Raw genomic sequence first — 16,984 nt, 5'->3', positions numbered from 1 at the left:
AGGACATCTGCACGCTGGCTTCAAGGTTTTCGAGAAGAGATCACAGAATCACAGAATGGACCAGGTTGGAAGGGACCACAATGTGTCATGTGGTCCAACCTCCTTGCTCAAGCAGGGTCATTGTAGATCACATTGCATAGGATTGCAGCCAGATGGTGCTTAAATATCTCCAATGAGGGAAACTCCACAACCTCTCTGGGCAGTCTGTTCCAGTGCGCAGTCACCCACACGGTAAAGAATTTCTTCCTCATATTCAGATGGAACTTCCTGTGCATCAGTTTCTTCCCTTTGCCTCTTGTCCTATTGCTTGGCACCACTGAGAAGAGCCTGGCTCCATCATCTTGACACCTTCCCTTCAGATACTGATAGACATTGATGAGGTCCCCTCTCAGTTGTCTCTTCATGAGGCTGAACAGGCCCAATTCCCTCAGCCTTTCTTCATAAGAGATGCTTCAGGCCCTTCATTGGACAGGCTCCAGGAGCTCCATATCCCTTTTGTATTGAGGAGCTCAGAACTGGTGCACCTCATTAGGGCTGAGTAGAGAGGCAGGATCACCTCCCTCCACCTGCTGGCAATGCTCTTCCTACTGTACCCCAGGATACCATTGATCATCTTGGACACAAGGTCACACTGCTGACTCATGGACAGCTTGTTGTCCACCAGGACCCCCAAGTCCTTCTCCACAGAGCTGCTTTCCATCAGGTCAGCCCCCAGCCTGTCCCGGTGCATGAGGTTACTCTTCCCCAGGTGCAGGACTTTACAGAAGTCTTCGTTGAATTTCAGACAGTTCTTCTCTGCCCATCTCTCCAGCCTGTCGAGGTCCTTCTGAAGGGCTGCACAGCACTGTGGGATATTGGCCACTCCTCCCAGCTTTGTGTGATCAGTGAACTTGCTGAGGAGGCATCTGCCCCTTCATCCAGGTCACTGATGAATAAATTAGACAGTACTGGGCCCGATATTGAACCTTGAGGAACAGCACTAGTGACAGGCCTCCACCTAGACCCTGTGCCACTAATTACGGTGCTCTGGAGTCTGCCATTCATCCAGTTCTCAATCCATCCCACTGTCACTCATCCAGTCCACACTGCCTGAGTTTGCCTATGTGGATATTGTGAGAGACAGTGTCAAAAGCCTTCCTGAAGTCAAGGTAGGCAACATCCACTGCTCTCCCCTCATCCATCCAGGTAGTTGTTTCATAATAAAAGCAATCAGATCCATCATGCATGATTTACCTTTAGTGAATCCATGTTAACTACTTCTGATCACCTTCTTGTCATCCATGTGGATAGAGATGGCCTCCAGAATGAGGCGCTGCATCACCTTTCCAGGGGTTGAGGTGAGGCTGATTGGCTGGTAAGTCCCTGCATCCTCCTTCTTGCCCTTTTTGAAGATTGAGGTGACATTTGCTTTCTTCCAGTCCTCAGGCACCTCTCCTGATCACCATGACCTCTCAAAGATGACCGTAAGTGGCCTCACTATGGTGTCTACCAGCTCTCTCAGCACTTGTGGGTGCATCCCATCAGGCTCATGGACTTGTGAATGTCAAGTTTGCCTAGGTGTTCTTGAACCCAATCTGATGGTAATGACAGTGGTTTCGTAATGTTGCATGATCTTTTTTAAAGGAAGAAAATTTAAAGAAAAATCACAACATTGTTCACTATATGCACCCTAAAGGGATGCATGTGAAAGACAAGGTGGATGAGCCTCTGTTACAGCTCAGTCTTTGGCGTCTGTGGCCTCTATGGATTGCTGACAAGGAACAGGTATTACAGATTAAAATGCTAACCACAAGGTGAACCCAGCTCCATCAATAGTCAGAATAAGCAAAAGAGAAAGAATCATCAGGGGCAGAGGATTTAAATACCTTTGTGTGGGTAAATTATCAACTCATTTCACTGGCCAAAGACAGAATATCTCTGGAGGCGTTTTACTGAAGGCAGAAACCCAATTAGATTGTTACACAACTATTAAAGTGTTTTCAGAGAGAGAATTTAGTGCTGAAGAAATATTAAAGGATTAGAGCAAAGCATGTAAAAGCAGAGAATAGCCCAGTTAGAAACTTCTCATGGTCTTTAGACTCCTAGATCACTCATGTTTGAGGATTGGTTGGGGTTCTGGCAGTTTACCCCTCTTGCATTCGCCAGTACAGAGTGACACCAATACCAAATTTTATTTTGTTTCAGACTTAATGGCATTCTGGATACACTGGAAATTTTTGATGTCAGAAACATGGAAGCATATGCATTTTGTGACATACTTGGGTTCCTTGCCTCTTTCGTCTGGGTGAAAATTTACAGAGAGCAAAAAACTTCTGACCCCAACATGTTTATGTTGAGTTAACAACCATCGATGTTAAGAACTTCATCCACTGTGACTGGGAAGTGATTCATAACTGCTTCTGCATTGAAAAGAGCCAGTAGTTAGCAAGATACAGTCATTATAAATTGTTTTCGTAAGAGTTTAATAACTGCATGTATTTGCCATGCAGCTTTACATTTGAGATTATCCTCCACCCCTTTTACTTACACACTATAGTTCATTTAGGTGGTCTAAATACTTAAGATTTACTCCTTTAGATGGAAGCAAACCTTTTCAGTGAGATCCTGCTTCAAGTTAGGGATATGGTGCAGTGAGTTCCAGAGAGCATACAGTGCATCCTCTGACCTCGGCATAGATGGAAGGTGCTCAGCTGTTTCTGACTCACTGTGCCTGTGTGATGAGCAGGTTGGATGCCAGTCTGAAATGTGAATTTCTGCAGTGACAGTCCTGAAACTGTGAAAGAGCCTGCGTTTGGCCATGGAGTTGCTTCTCCCCAGTGCTGTCAACACCAGGACTCAGGCTGTAATAGCAAAGGAGAAAGCTGCTGCTTCAGTGATTATTGCTCAGTTGTTGATGTACCTGACCATCTCTCCCTCCACATCTCCCTTCAGCACCATTTCTGCTGTATCTGATAGTTGTGTTTCTTTATAAACAGTAATTTAGGACAATTAGGAGCAATACCATAGTTAAACCTTTAAAAGGCTATCTAGCAATGTCATTTTCTTTACTAATGTGTTCCTGCTTCCATGCCGTTTGTGAATAGACATGTGTTAGCCAGCTAGTGTGCTTCATCTGTGGTGACTTTGATTTATTTGCTCTGTAAATTGGGACTGAAGCAATAATGGAAAGTGACATTAATTGTTTAACAGAGTCCTCTTTGTCACATCCTCTGCTTTCTCTGGGGTGTTTGAATGTTGAAACTTGTACAAAACTAATTGAAATTGCTGTGATGAGGATCGGTGTCCACTCAACTTTCTGTTCTTGAATGTCAGCACACTTGAATGTCTGTTTAAAGCATGAGAGCTGAGCAGCTAACAGCAAATATCAGGATTTCTTCTGGCATGCTATTATTAAAGAAGGCATTCCTTGTTAGAAATAGTAACACTTCCAGCTTAGTTGTCAGCTTTCTAAGATGCAGGGCTCAGCAGGGCTCAGCAGTGCTGCCCCACCAGCTACACTTGCTGAAGAAGTTCCTGGTATGGGGCTTGGGGTCACGCATCCAGACCCCCTCACGGCCACCCCAGGCCCAAGGGCTGGCTCTCACACCATTTATCCCACTGCCTGCAAGGGGCTTGAAATGCCATTGGGAAGAAACACTGGCACTTAAAATGCTTTTTTGCCCAATAATACTTTTTCTTACTATTCTAGAAGGGGCACCATAATTTTCCTCTTTTCCTCTCAGAAAGTGGCTGTGAAAAGCTGGATGTGAGTTTTATTTGCAAGGTGGCTCCCCTCTGTCATTTCCATCCTCTGCACTCTGAATAATCACATCTCTGTGCATGCATCTGCTTGGTATGGTGGAAATCACCTGATACTGGAACTTGGACACTTTTTCTCAGTGACCAAAAAGCCTTTTGGCCTTTTAAGTAAGTGCTTCTCCTTAGCAGTAGCTTGCCTGAGTATTTATTTGTTTCTTGGAGATGATGCTGTAAGCACCAGTACAGTTTGTGCTCTGCCTTAGCTTTCTAGCTCAAAGACAGCTTTTATGTTAGAAGCCGTGAGGTGTGATTTGGCAGAGAAGCCTGGCAGGAGCAATTATCTGTGTGGTTTATGATCATCTCTGTTTGGAGTCTGCTAGATAAAAGTATTACTGAAAAAAGTCATGCTAAGGGGATACCCAGATTCACTTGATGATTTTAATTTTTTTTTTTGGTAGTGTAACTTGGCAATGTTTTGTTGTTGCCTTTTCTAACTTCTTTTTTTTTTCATGCTTGTTTGTCTTACTGATGCCATTTGTCTTGCAAGTTCACTTCTAAACTTTGAGATTTGAACTTAGCTGAAGTCCTTTCATGGGGTGAACATGGAGCATGATGGAACTACTCTGAAGCTAGTATCCCTGGAATCAGTGAAAGGCTTTTCATTTACTTTAATAGTACTAGGATCAGCCTAGGAATCCCAGATAATTGATCTTTCAAGATCGATTTTCAATCTTTCTGAAAAATAAATATAATGATTTTTACACAGTTCTATTTCTCAGTACTCAAAAAATCTCTACCTTAATATACAGCAGGGACTATATTTCATTAAAAAATTGGAAGGCACTTAAATTTACTCAGTTTGACAAAAAGAACTGTTTTTGTTGAAATAAGATATAAATTAACATTACAGCCACATCTGATTAGGAATTAATCTACTTTTTATAATTGCAGTCTGAATTAGATAAATGCATACATTGAGCACGCAAATGACGTAATTCAGAAGGACAACTTCAAAGATAACTGACCTAGTACATATCTTTAAAAGAAACCCAAACAGCCTGCCATTTATAATATGAGTCCTGCTGGCTATTCTTATGCAAGAATACTCAGGAATGAGCTGTTTATTTGGGTTTGGAGCAAGGATTTGCAGAAGTGTGGAAAGGAAACCCTTTCTCACTTACACTGAACCTCGTATGTGAACAAGGTTTTCCATATTTCACCGGTGATTCATTTTGGTTTCCTGACTAGCTGTCTGATTCTTGCAGTTTTGTCAGGTCAATTAGCTGGTGTTCAATGTTGAAAAGAGAAAGAAAGAGACAGCCTGGGCTGACACCATCATTAGGTGTCAGTATCTTAGGCATATCCTGTAATACAATCCCTGGGTGATTACTTATCGTTGTTAACACTTGATAAAAAAAAGAATTGTGGAAGAAAAGCAAACTAGCAATACACCACAGGTGCAAAGTGATTTCTCTGGAACAGAGATGGATCATTTTATTGCACCTAATTACATCTTCTGAGATTCTGTTGCAGGTTACTGTTTCAAGGGCTGATTTAACTAAGTGTTGTCTGCTTGTTCACATACAGAGGCATCGTTTTTGTTCCTTTTCTCTTCTCACCTTGTTCCTCTTTTTGTTTTGTCCTCTCCCACAGAAGATAGATGAAGAGAGCGAAGCAAACTTGCTAGCTGTTCTCACTGAAACACTGGACAGCATCCCTGTGGATGAGGATGGATTGCCTTCATTTGATGCATTGACAGATGGAGATGTGACCAACGAAAATGCCGCTAGCCCTTCTCCAATGTCCGACGGCACCCCTCCAACTCAGGAGGCAGAAGAGCCGTCTCTAGTAAGAACCCTTCCTACTGTTTAACAGGAATTGGATGTGCCTCTGGCTACCCGCTGCATGGGTATGATGTAGTCACAGTAAGGTCTGGACTTTTCATTTAGACTGGAGAGGAAAATCAAGTAAAGAACTGAAAATTAAGCGGGGGAAAAAAGCCCCCATCAAATAGTCAAATAGCTTTATGATGATTAATATAGCAATCTATTAAAATGCTGTTGAAAATATTGTTTTTGGGACGTGCTAATGGGGCTGACACTTTTGCTTATCATTCAATTGGTATAAGCCAGGGTAATGGCTCTTAATTTATATTTCATTTCTTGGGGCTCTTTTTGTTATGTATGTTTAGATGTCATTTTTGGTGATCTGTAAAGAAAGGCCCAATGAGTCTGGTGGAATGCGGGGCTAATTTTGTGCCTTTAACATTGATTTGACCAGTAAGCACCAACTTAGTGCTAACCAGGGCAAAACTGAATCTTGGGTGAGGATGTGGGTGAAACATTATACACATTTTGCTCAGTAAATCTAGTTCGAGACCTGATTCTGTTTCTGCTGAAAGCCTCTTATCACTGGGAGCAGAGCCAGATACCTGCATCTTGACACTGTATCCATTAGTCTGTTAAAATTAATGTCTCTGTCTAGATCAGAAACCTCTTCTGTCAAACAGATCACCAAGAATTTCATTTTGCCATGGATTCAGAAATCCAAGATTCCTGTCATTTCTGCTTGCCTTGCAGTATACTGCAGTAAAGGGAGCAGAAATGTGCTGCCAAGTCAGAAGAAATTGAAATGTTTACTCTTGAGGAATATCAAGTCCTGCTTTCTAGTTTATTGTTGAAATTGATATAGCTAATTTTAAGTAACTATGCAAAAAATGTAGATAAGTCATTTTAATCCATAAAGATGCATAACTTTACTCTTTTCCTTCCACTTCCCTTTCCCCGATGTGTTTGTAGCTTAAGAAGCTCTTGCTGGCTCCAGCCAACACTCAGCTAAATTACAATGAATGCAGTGGTCTCAGCACACAAAACCATGCAAACACTAATCACAGGATCAGAACAAGCCCTGTGGTTGTTAAGGTACAAACTTAATCTTTATAATAAGGAAAAAAAAAGTGTAACAAGGTCTTCTATGCTTTCAGCAACAAAATAAGCAGTAGATCTGAATGTATTGCATTAATCTGCCTACTGTCTTGTAACTGCTTTAAAAAAAATGTGAATGGATTATAGGCTAGGTTCCAGAAAATCACCTGAGCTCCTTTATGCTCTGAATATTTCATTTATGCTTTTTCTCTTGGCAGAGTTCAGTTGTAGTCCCACCGTCTGTTACTCTTGCCTGCTTTATTGATACACAGAGTAGGAGGGGGCGCGATAAAATTTGCTGATGGGTTGGTGTTGTTTATGAGTGACTCCAGGATGCGGGACTGCCATTTTACCAGCTGTCTGAGCTAAGACAAATGACACTTTATTCTTGGCAAAAAATGTATATTAGACGTTAATTGGATAGAATGGGGGGCTCTGACATAATTCTGTTAGCAGGCAGTATTAAACAATGTTTGTCTTGCCATTCACTGTAACTGAAAACGGACTGTTTAGGGGTACTTAAGAGAGTTGTGAATACTGGGTCAAGCAATCAGCAGCAAATTAAGGTTTAAACCAGCTTATTTTTTTGTTCACAGTAAAGGCGCTGTAGGGTCTTGTTAGTTACATGTTGCTGAGTAGGAACATTGCAATGTAGGAGAAATGAAATAAAAAGCTGCATAAATGTCATTTAGGAATTTTAAATGTAATTTTCTTTCCTTGTTCTGCAAACAGTTATTCACAGCTCATAGATCTAGTACACTTAGACTGAACACTTCATTGAAAATCTCATCTCTTCAGAAAACCTATATCCATTCTGATAAGGTTCAGCTCGCTAATTTTAGTTTTTATTTTATTTTATTTTATTTTATTATACCCTGTTTTTAAGACTGAGAATTCATGGAGCAATAAAGCAAAGAGCATTTGTCAACAGCAAAAGCCTCAAAGACGTCCCTGCTCTGAACTTCTCAAATATCTGACTACGAATGATGACCCTCCTCAGACCAAACCAGCAGAGAACAGGAACAGCAGCAAAGAGAAATGCACCTCCAAAAGGAAGCCCCATCTGCAGTCTCAGACAAATCATCTGCAAGGTAGGTGTGGGACTGCAGAATACAGCTTTGGTACCAGCAGGGAAGCTGAAATACTGTGGTTGGGAATACCCTTGATACTACCTCTGTTCTTTGGCTTAGTGTTGTAAATCCAGAATCTCTTCTGTGTAAAAACAATTTTAAAACAGTGTAATGGAGTTAGAATTAGTTAGGTAGATTTAGTTTTTAGACTATTTTAATCCTTTATTTGTTGCCCCCAGGCTCAGAAAAAGAATCTCAGGTAAAAAAGTTAAACAAATACCACATGGTAATATACCAAGCTAGCTGGAGATACTTTTTCACAGAGAACTGTACCGCTAAGAAATCATTACACCCCTAAACAAGCTGGGCAGGCCAGTTCATTAGTGTGCTTCTTTCTTTTTTGCTAGTGTAAAACTGAAGGCATTGTTAACCTGCCGCATAGTCCTAAAGAGACAATAAATAGTGCTCTCACTGCTACAGAGAAAGCAATAAATGTGTCATTCCTGTTAAAGCTGGAATGCCAGTTTGTAACTTTATTTTATAAATAGTTGAAAGTTTAGCTGCCATCCTGATCTTTCTCTCTCATTTTTGAATTCTTTATGGCCAAAGCTAAACCCTTGTGTTGACTTTTAGTATCCCTCGATGCGTAAGGAACTGGTCTATATTACAAGTAGTGTCTATGACAGAGATGCAAGAACTTAAAACCTCCTCTTTCACTTTCTCTCCCCCTCTTCCCCTGTCTGTTTTCCCAAGATAAAGGAAAGCTGTAAAAGCTTACGAGCCCAAAGGGAGCTTTTTTAAAGTTACTGTTACTTTAAAATACATCTAGGTGTTTATGTTGACCTGGCATCTGGAAGGCCAGGTGCCTATCTCAGTCACATCAGTGCAAATCCTGGATGACTCCACTAAAGTCAGTGGAAGTTATCTGGCTGCAACAAAGATCAGGATATGACCCTAAATGTTGTTCTGGTATTTTTAAAGCAGCAGTTGTAAACTCTGTATGGTTTTTCTTCTTTTCCCCTCCCTCCTATCTGCATTTTTAGCATCCATCAATTCTACTTTTTCATTCTGCACTAGAAAGTATAAGCAAACTTAATAATCTTCCCTTCCCGCCACTGAGTCTCGTTCTTGCAGCTGTACATTCTGACCTCCTAAGTGTCAGAATTTCTCCATTATGTTCTCAAATTATCTGAACAATATTAATTCTAAGAAAGAAAACCAAGTGCCCCTAGAGCTTCTTGATGCCAACTACCACTCCTTCTGGATGGCTTTGGCAGCATGTTTCACAGCAGAATCCAGACTGAACTGTACATGTAGAACCTGGGACTGTTACTGCTGCAGTGCTATGGAAACACAGAACTGCCAGAAGTTACAGGGGGCTTTACTAACACTGTTGGATGCTAGGGTGGTAGGTGATAAAGTATGTCATGTATAACATGCTATATACACGTGTGTGTTATACAGATATATAGATGTGTGTGCACACATAAATACGGATTAAAAAATCTTTCTGTTCAGATCAGAGCTGCTTTTGTTCCCCAGCTGAGGCAACTGTGTAGATTCAGTACAAAGAGTCAGGGGATGCAGAGTTGTGGAAAGGAGGAGAGGTTAGGAAAGTCCAAAGGGACATATAGCTAACTTACCAGTGTTTAACAGATTACTGTGATTTTAGCAGTATTGCAGGTGGAATTGCAGGTAGAGAGAAATTACTCTCTTCTTTAATTCCTGCACTTTAATTTACAGGCTTCTAAAATGTTGTTTTTTTCAGCAAATTTGCCTCATACACCAATATATAACTTCAATATCAATGGATTTGCATATAATACAAATATAAGAATGTAAGCTTTCAGCTTGGACAATCAATTCATGCAGAATCAACCTTGCAAATTTAACTGACATTTGCAGACCTGCAGTTATTGGTTTCATACATATAATCAAAAGTACAAGAAAATTGTCTCCTTCTGTTTTAAAAATAATCAGGATCTGATATTTTCTTTCAGTTAGGAAAAGCTCACAAAGGATAAGTCAAATGTTATTTTCCTTTAGGGTTACTGTTGCAAGCATATTGCAGACCCACGGGAATGTCCACAAAGGCATTCATGCCAAAGATCATCTGTGGTTTTGCACTGAAATTTGCCCATGAGGAAACTTAGTTCTTTTGAACCTGAATGTTTTCAATTTACAGGGATAAGCAACTTGATGTGAACCCTTTTTATAAGAAAAAAACCACACCACAGTAGACCTTCGAACTCTAATAAACAGGCGCCATGGAAAATGATAGTGTCTTGGCTAAATATTTACACTATCAGTAGCTGTATGGGAAGATGAATCCTTTACAGGAAGAGTGTTTGGTCAAACCCTTGCCTAGCAGTAAGAAAACTAATGGGTGTTTTGGTATGCGAATTTCTCAGTGGGATTGCTCAGTGATATCTGCCTAAAATTAATACATGCAAGTGTGAGATAATGCCTTGGTTCTGTGCCCATCTCTGACAGATTTGCACTGTGCCTCAGTGCTTCAGAATTTAATATGTGTATATTCTGATGCGGGACTACTCTGTGGGGCTTATAAGAGCTAGAATGAGACCTTTTGGAGGCTTAAATAGCTCTTACACATTCAGCTTCTTAAAAAAACCTAAACTGGGTAAAGGCATGTAGATTTTTATCCTCAAAAAAAAAAAAAGAAGCCTTTGTATATAAGTTTATTCCAGAGCCTTACGCACAAAGATGAGTCACGTTACGTTCAGTTTTAACATCACACCTGGTTTTATACACAAATCAGTGACCATGATGGATCAAACAAATAACTCATTGAGGTGCATCTCCATACCCTGACAGTGACTTCTGAGGAAGGTGAACCCCAGGTGAACACTTGAGCTTCCATTTTTAACTTTCATACGGGGAGGAGGAGAAACAATATGCAGCTCTTCAGAACTGGGTTAATTTTTTTAAAAAATGTACTATTACTTCAGGAATGCTCTAGAGCTTATAAAGGTAATCAATTTGCATATAAAATCCTTTAATGTTAATGGGAGCTCCAAGTCTAGAATGAATATGAAATATGCAGTAGTGACATTCTGGACAAAAGATCTGCAGTGCAGGAGTGTTCAAGGGGAACATTTTGTCTTAATTAATCTGCAGAAGAGAACCCCTGCTGTTGTTCTTGCTACAATGCTCTTTGTATTTAAAACATCTATCTAACTTCTGAAAAGTAAAATTTGCAAGTAATATAATTTTTAATTTTAAACATTTTACTGGCAATTAAAGGAATTGTAGTTGCATGACAATATCCTAATTCTTGGCTTGCTTTAGGAAAATACAATTTTGCGTGAATAAAAGCTACAAAGACTTGTATTTTTATAGCCAGAGCTTTGTTTTTTGCGTATGTTGGGATTGTAGTGCTGAGAGCTTCAACCCCATTTTTAACCATCTGTGACTATGTCCATGGCTTGTCATAGTTTGCAGGATAATTTTCAGAAATTTGGACTATAACTGGTTGGACTCTGGCCTCGCAGAAACAACCTATTCTCAGTGCTATATATAAAACTGTATATTGTAGAAGTAAAATTAACTGAATATTCATAGCGTTCTGTTACTTTGTAGTTATTCTGCTGCTCCTGTTTCCAAATAAAACGTGAACTGTAGTCTAAATTAACTCAAAGAGAAATAACATTTTCACAGTGTATCCTGTAGAGTTCTTCATTGATTTTTAAGATGTACCACTCTTCTTCTGAAAGGTTCTTGGCATTTGGATTGTGTACTGCATTTCAGAGGTACAGTAATTGATGTAAATAATTGTTGAAATTTAAGTGCCCTTTTGGTACTAGTAATAAGGAATCAGGATGAGTCTCTTTATTTATCTATCTAAGATATAAAAAATGGCAATTGAATATCAAAGTTCAGCCCTAACTGACTACCACAGGATTCCAGTGCCAAAATAAAAAGAAATGTTTATAGTATTCATTACAGACTGTTTAAATATGCCATAATTGTTTCCTTTTTTCCTTTAGCCAAACCAACAAGTTTATCACTTCCATTGACACCTGAGTCACCAAAGTAAGTACTAAAAAGTGCAAACATTTATAAAAGGGAGGGGGGTTCAGTAGATTTTGGCTACAGCAACTCCATTTCAGCTTGTTTTTATAAATGTGCCCTGTCTTCCAGTGATCCCAAGGGTTCCCCATTTGAGAACAAGACTATTGAACAAACCTTAAGTGTGGAACTCTCTGGAACTGCAGGTGAGAAATGCAGAGTGCTGACTCTTCCTTTAAGCATGGCTCGTGTGTGTTTGTTCACTGTAATATACCACAGGTACACTGAGATCTCACAGTGTCTCCAGTAGATTAACTTCAGTTTAGCACTGACTTTTTATACAGTTACCTGAGAAGAAATGTGTTTGAAAATATGTCTCCAAAACTACACAGGAGAGCATAATTTCTGAGAAAATATGAATGAAACCATTTATCTGTTATACTTCTCAATTTCCCCATAGATTTGTGTACTGCTGAGCACCATCTTTCAAAGACAAACCCCACAGCACGGTGTAATAGATGTTACAGATGTAAAAGTTATGCCATCCAGTCTGTCTCCAGTCTGTCTGTAGGGCTGTACATGACTACATGTTTCAGGGCTTTGTCAATTCTAGATTAATATGTCACAAATAACAGCTTTCTCCTCTACCACTGAAAAACTATTCCATAGCTTAGAGGGAATTTTTAAAACTGGTATTAATTTTGTGTTCCTCCTTTTTCTTTATTTCTTCCATTAACACACTTCACACAACCTCCCTTTATCCTTTTCCTCCTTTCTGATCCCTGGATTTGTACCTTTTGAAGATTTGTAGGTTTTTTATCATGTAGTGGTTTAGTTCATGCATCATCCATTTAATCACTCATTTAATTCATCTGCTCTTTTTTCTGCTGAAGTCAATTCCTGCAGACTTAGATCTGTTTTATGGCTTTCTTCTGAACTCTGTTTTGCGTCTGTTTTCCTGAAGTGTCCAGAGTCAAGCACAAGAGAACACATTCAGCTCCACCTGAGCTGTTGCCAAGACTGTTTTGTAATATTGAAAAATAAGAGATGTTCTTGGAATGTGTTTCTCTCAGGATAACAGTGGATTGTAAATTATATGATCATTATGATATATGAGCATTATGGGGGGAGGGGTGCGTTGCAAAATATGTCTTCGGGTAACAAAAATCAGCTTCATGGCCCTAAATTCAGTGTCAGCAGGCTGGGTTTGTGTATGTATACTGGGCTTTCACCTCCCAACAACCATCACTTCACTTTTTCTGAAACTTTTTCATTAGTTCAGCGTTAAAACCTGCACACTTTTCTCTGCTGTGTCCTGGAAACCTGCAGTCTTAATCATTCTTCTCATGGCAAAAGGAAACGTCCCTCCAATGCACCTTCTGTTTGCAAAACTAACATGACTAACATGGCAAAATTCACTGTGTGCAGGAGGGTAATCCTATTCAGTATCAGTAGGCCAGAAGCATGGAGAAGCCTCTTTTATCATTACTGGAGAGCAAGTCTGCACCAGGGTGCCCATTTGTAAGCACATGGGTAAGTCAGTGTTTAGTGCTGCCAACAGGAAGGGGCAGACGAGGTGACTACAGCAGAGTGGTACAAGCAGCCGTTGAAATCACTGAAGGAAGCAGTGTTTTTTCTCCCAGCCAAAAAGTCAGCAGCCTGCTCTTCCCATCAGCTGACTAGACAGAAATTGGGAGTCAGTCTGACCCCTGGATAGTCCTCTAGTATTGCGTCCATAATGGCAATGGGAATGGTCTTGGTATTACGAAATTCATTCCACTCCATCAGCTGTGCACAGAGGAGGAAACAAAACAGCTTTGTAGTTCCTTGGACAATATAACCAGGAGAACTGGCGCATTATGAAAAGCATCAGAAGCTGTGAAAAACAGCACAACTGGATGCATATCCAGTGAACAGGAATGCTGTACTGTGATTCTATGATTTTTTTTTCCCTCTGGAAGTAAATAGAAGTTAGCTAGAAAATAAACTGATGATATTCAGGAAAAGTAAGAGTTGGTAGAATGTATGTGGCCAGCGAGCTGGGGCAGTGTTGCCAAGCAGTGTACATGATGGTGGCTCTTGGACTTCATGTTGCACTTGCTCTGGTCTTCACAACCTGGTGAGGAGGTTTCAGGTGATCACTTAGTAGCTCTGTTAATCTCTGCCTACACATACACATAGATTTTTATTTTTATATTTATATAAATCTATAAAAAGATGCATGTCTTACTTTTTAAATCATTTGTATTGCGGTAGTGTCTTATGTCCTGAGTCTGCTTGTGCCAGAAGCAAAGTACATAAGAGAAACAACCTGGAGTACCAAAGAATTTATAGCATATATATGTAAATCATGGCAGAACTGGGACCCACTTCAGTTAAAAAAAACAACTAAAAAAAAAATAGTGGCATTAGTGATTGATAATACCTTGAAGTTCTTTAGTGAGACCCAGGCAACTCCAAATTATATCCAGATAACCGCATTGCTCATTGTCCTTATATGGGGCAGCTTGCACTGTACAAGCACTATTTATTATAATTTAAATAGGAGTTGCCTTGATCTCACTACTGAATTGAAAAGACCATTAACAGTACTGCTTGCACTATCGAAGCACAAAGTATTTTAATATAAATAGCAGCTCCCTTGATCTCTCTGCTGAAAACAACATTACTTCCCTCACTGATGAATTAACTATAGAGTAGAAAAATAAATAAATAAAAGCATTTCCCACATGAGCCATCAATCTTCGTCACACACACATTTTGGATTCATGTATCTAAAGTCAAACTGAAACTGTTCTATTGCCAATGCTATATCTTGCTTTATAGCAGATTCATTACTAGTCATGAATGTAATTCTGTCCTCCCTAAAACTGTCAAAACATTGATTTGTCAAGTTACAAGGAACAAATATTTTTTAAAGTGTTTTCACACCAAACATAGGAATTTTTTGAATATGCTTTAAGTGAGTGGCCTATGATACAGGAATAAGTCAATTGCTATCTAAAATCCCAACTCCTGAAGCTGATTTCTAGTGTTATTCTAGGGAAAATGGACCAGAACATCATGATATGGAGGGAGTCCTAGGCGATGATAATGCAGTAGAATGAACTTCCTGTGTCAGGGGAACCTCATTCTGAGTAGGAGGCTCAGAAGAGGTTCATCTCTCTTTATTTCCACAGGCAGCTGCTTTGTCAGTGCCTTGCTAAGAGACCATGGGCATGAACCTCTTTAATGTTTTCCAGAAACATGGGATTATTCTGTGGGACCTCTTTGCCCTTTGTTACTAGTCAGGTTGAGGGGGCACCTGCAAGCCCAGGAACTAGGAGGATGACTCACCTTCTTGAAGTTGGCAGTGTTTCTCTTGGCAATCAAAACCTCCTCAATGATTGTTTTAAAATTTTGATTGTATTAGACTTTGTGCCGAATTTCTGAATACCAGATGTTAGATGGCGTGGCTTCTAATTTATCTCTCTCTGTTATCTCAGTGTCTTCTTAAACTGTTCACTCCTGAATACTCAAAGCCACCATTTAAGTACGTGGAGTTGGTTTACAAGCCTAAGGCTCAATCAGTAACTGAAAGGCTATTTCTGCCCTCTTGGTGAAAAGTCTCTCATTTGCACACAGTTCCCTGTAATTTATCGTAGTATAAAACTCCTCACCAGTCTTGGGTGCAAAATTTGACTTCTCCAAAAAGATGACAGAAAAGGCTGTATGAACACAATCGACTTGAATTGCAATTCATGAGCATCCTTGAGGATACTAATACCTGCAATTTGCCCACCTCTAGATTTGTATTACCTCTTATTTGTGAGAACAAATACTTAAAATCTGCCATATAAGAACTTCTTTGGCCTCAGAATGATTTCTGATAAAATGAGATGTGAGATATAGAGAGTTGTCCAGAGGGAATAAATTCTAGTAAATTATTTGATATTTTCAGTCATCTGTGTTTATTCTGTGCAGCACTGACAACAGGATTAAACTGAATACTCAACAAGCATGTAGTTTTTTATTATATGATGATTATTTAATTTTATTGTATTTTCCTGGCTTCTGCAATCTCATGCCTCACAAAAGCTCTTCTCCTACCGAATTGAACTGTTATCTTGTGTTCAGTGTTTTAAGTAACCTTAAATAATGTTTCCCTTGACAATCCATTTTCAAACTTAAAAGGTATGAAAGAATTCATTTTCAATGCCTCTCAAAAGCCCAGTGCACATGTAGAAAGGTTCCAGGGCTGCGTTCCCCAAAAGACATTAATTATCAGCTCCCTCAAAGCACAACAAATGTCATCAAACATTTGATGCTAAGTTACAGCAGAGATTTAGAAATATCTGTGTCTGCGTAAAACAGCATTGCAGATCAGTCCTAAGAAGTCCAGATGTCACGTTTAATGCAAAGGCACTCCCCTATTTTCTGCTTTCCAACCTAGCTGAGCTAAATGAGTTACTAATGGGTTTTTTGTAGTGCAGTTTTGGAATGTATCAAACGTAGTTTCGTTCTCCTAGAGACTTTCCTGGAAGGAAGTCACGTGGCCAAGGTGGCAGAGTTGGCACACATGGAAACACCTTTTGCTGCACAGACACGGGGAGGATGGTGCTGCTTTGGCAGCAGTGCTGACAGTTTGATGTATGCTGTTTTCAAGCAGAAGATCACTGAGTGAGTTCGTCGTATATAGACAGAGCAAGGCAAAGTGCAAACGTACCATTTACCAAAGCTATTCAATTAAGGAAAAGTCCCTACAAAGAAAATGGTTTCATAGCATGTCATGAAAAAATACTTGCCTTTTACTTTAAAAAGAAAAAAGGCTGTTTAGGGGGGATGATTGTAGAGTATGTACCACTTCTAACAGATTTGCTGTGCAGAAGTACATAAGTGTGAGTGATGTAGAGGTACTTGTTTATTATAGAGCACATTTCAATGCAGTAATCATAAATATTGCTAAGGTTGTGCTCTGTTGAAATATGACCTACATACTCTTGATTGTTTGTGTTACGTGATTTGTCTGACACCCATTACATTCTGGGTAATGGCAGCCATTTGTTGCTGTGCACAGCAGGCTCTTTTGACAAAAGAAAATAGGCAGCAATAAAAAAGCTATAGTCTGAATTACATTCTGCACAGCGCTGCACTGCTGAGAGTTTGTGCAAGTGTGTTAACAATGCTCTGAACTGCCTCTTGTCAGCCTTCAGCCCGTAATGGCCATCTGTCCTTCTATAAATC

The 16,984-nt window shown here is 39.7% G+C and overlaps 1 protein-coding gene across 3 annotated transcripts in view; it reads left to right on the top strand.

The window, feature by feature from the left end:
* PPARGC1A (PPARG coactivator 1 alpha) overlaps positions 1-16,984 on the top strand; it is a 367,267-nt gene that overhangs the window by 329,201 nt on the left and 21,082 nt on the right. For 2 of the 3 annotated variants that reach the window (XM_018067890.2, XM_008930330.2), the window contains exons 3-7: positions 5,392-5,586; positions 6,537-6,659; positions 7,549-7,753; positions 11,740-11,785; positions 11,894-11,967. In XM_018067890.2, the coding sequence (XP_017923379.2) occupies positions 5,539-5,586; positions 6,537-6,659; positions 7,549-7,753; positions 11,740-11,785; positions 11,894-11,967 (496 nt within the window). In that variant the 5' untranslated portion in view covers positions 5,392-5,538. Of the gene's footprint in view, positions 1-5,391; positions 5,587-5,606; positions 5,648-6,536; positions 6,660-7,548; positions 7,754-11,739; positions 11,786-11,893; positions 11,968-16,984 lie in introns of those variants that run through there. The other variant, XM_025894504.1, reaches the window with a different exon arrangement.

The sequence above is a fragment of the Manacus vitellinus genome, unplaced genomic scaffold, assembly GCF_001715985.3.
Source record: "Manacus vitellinus isolate BGI_N305 unplaced genomic scaffold, ASM171598v3 scaffold_0_pilon, whole genome shotgun sequence".
NCBI lineage: Eukaryota > Metazoa > Chordata > Aves > Passeriformes > Pipridae > Manacus > Manacus vitellinus.
The sequence above is the reverse complement of the archived record's forward strand: the minus strand, read 5'-3'. Positions and strand labels throughout refer to the sequence as shown.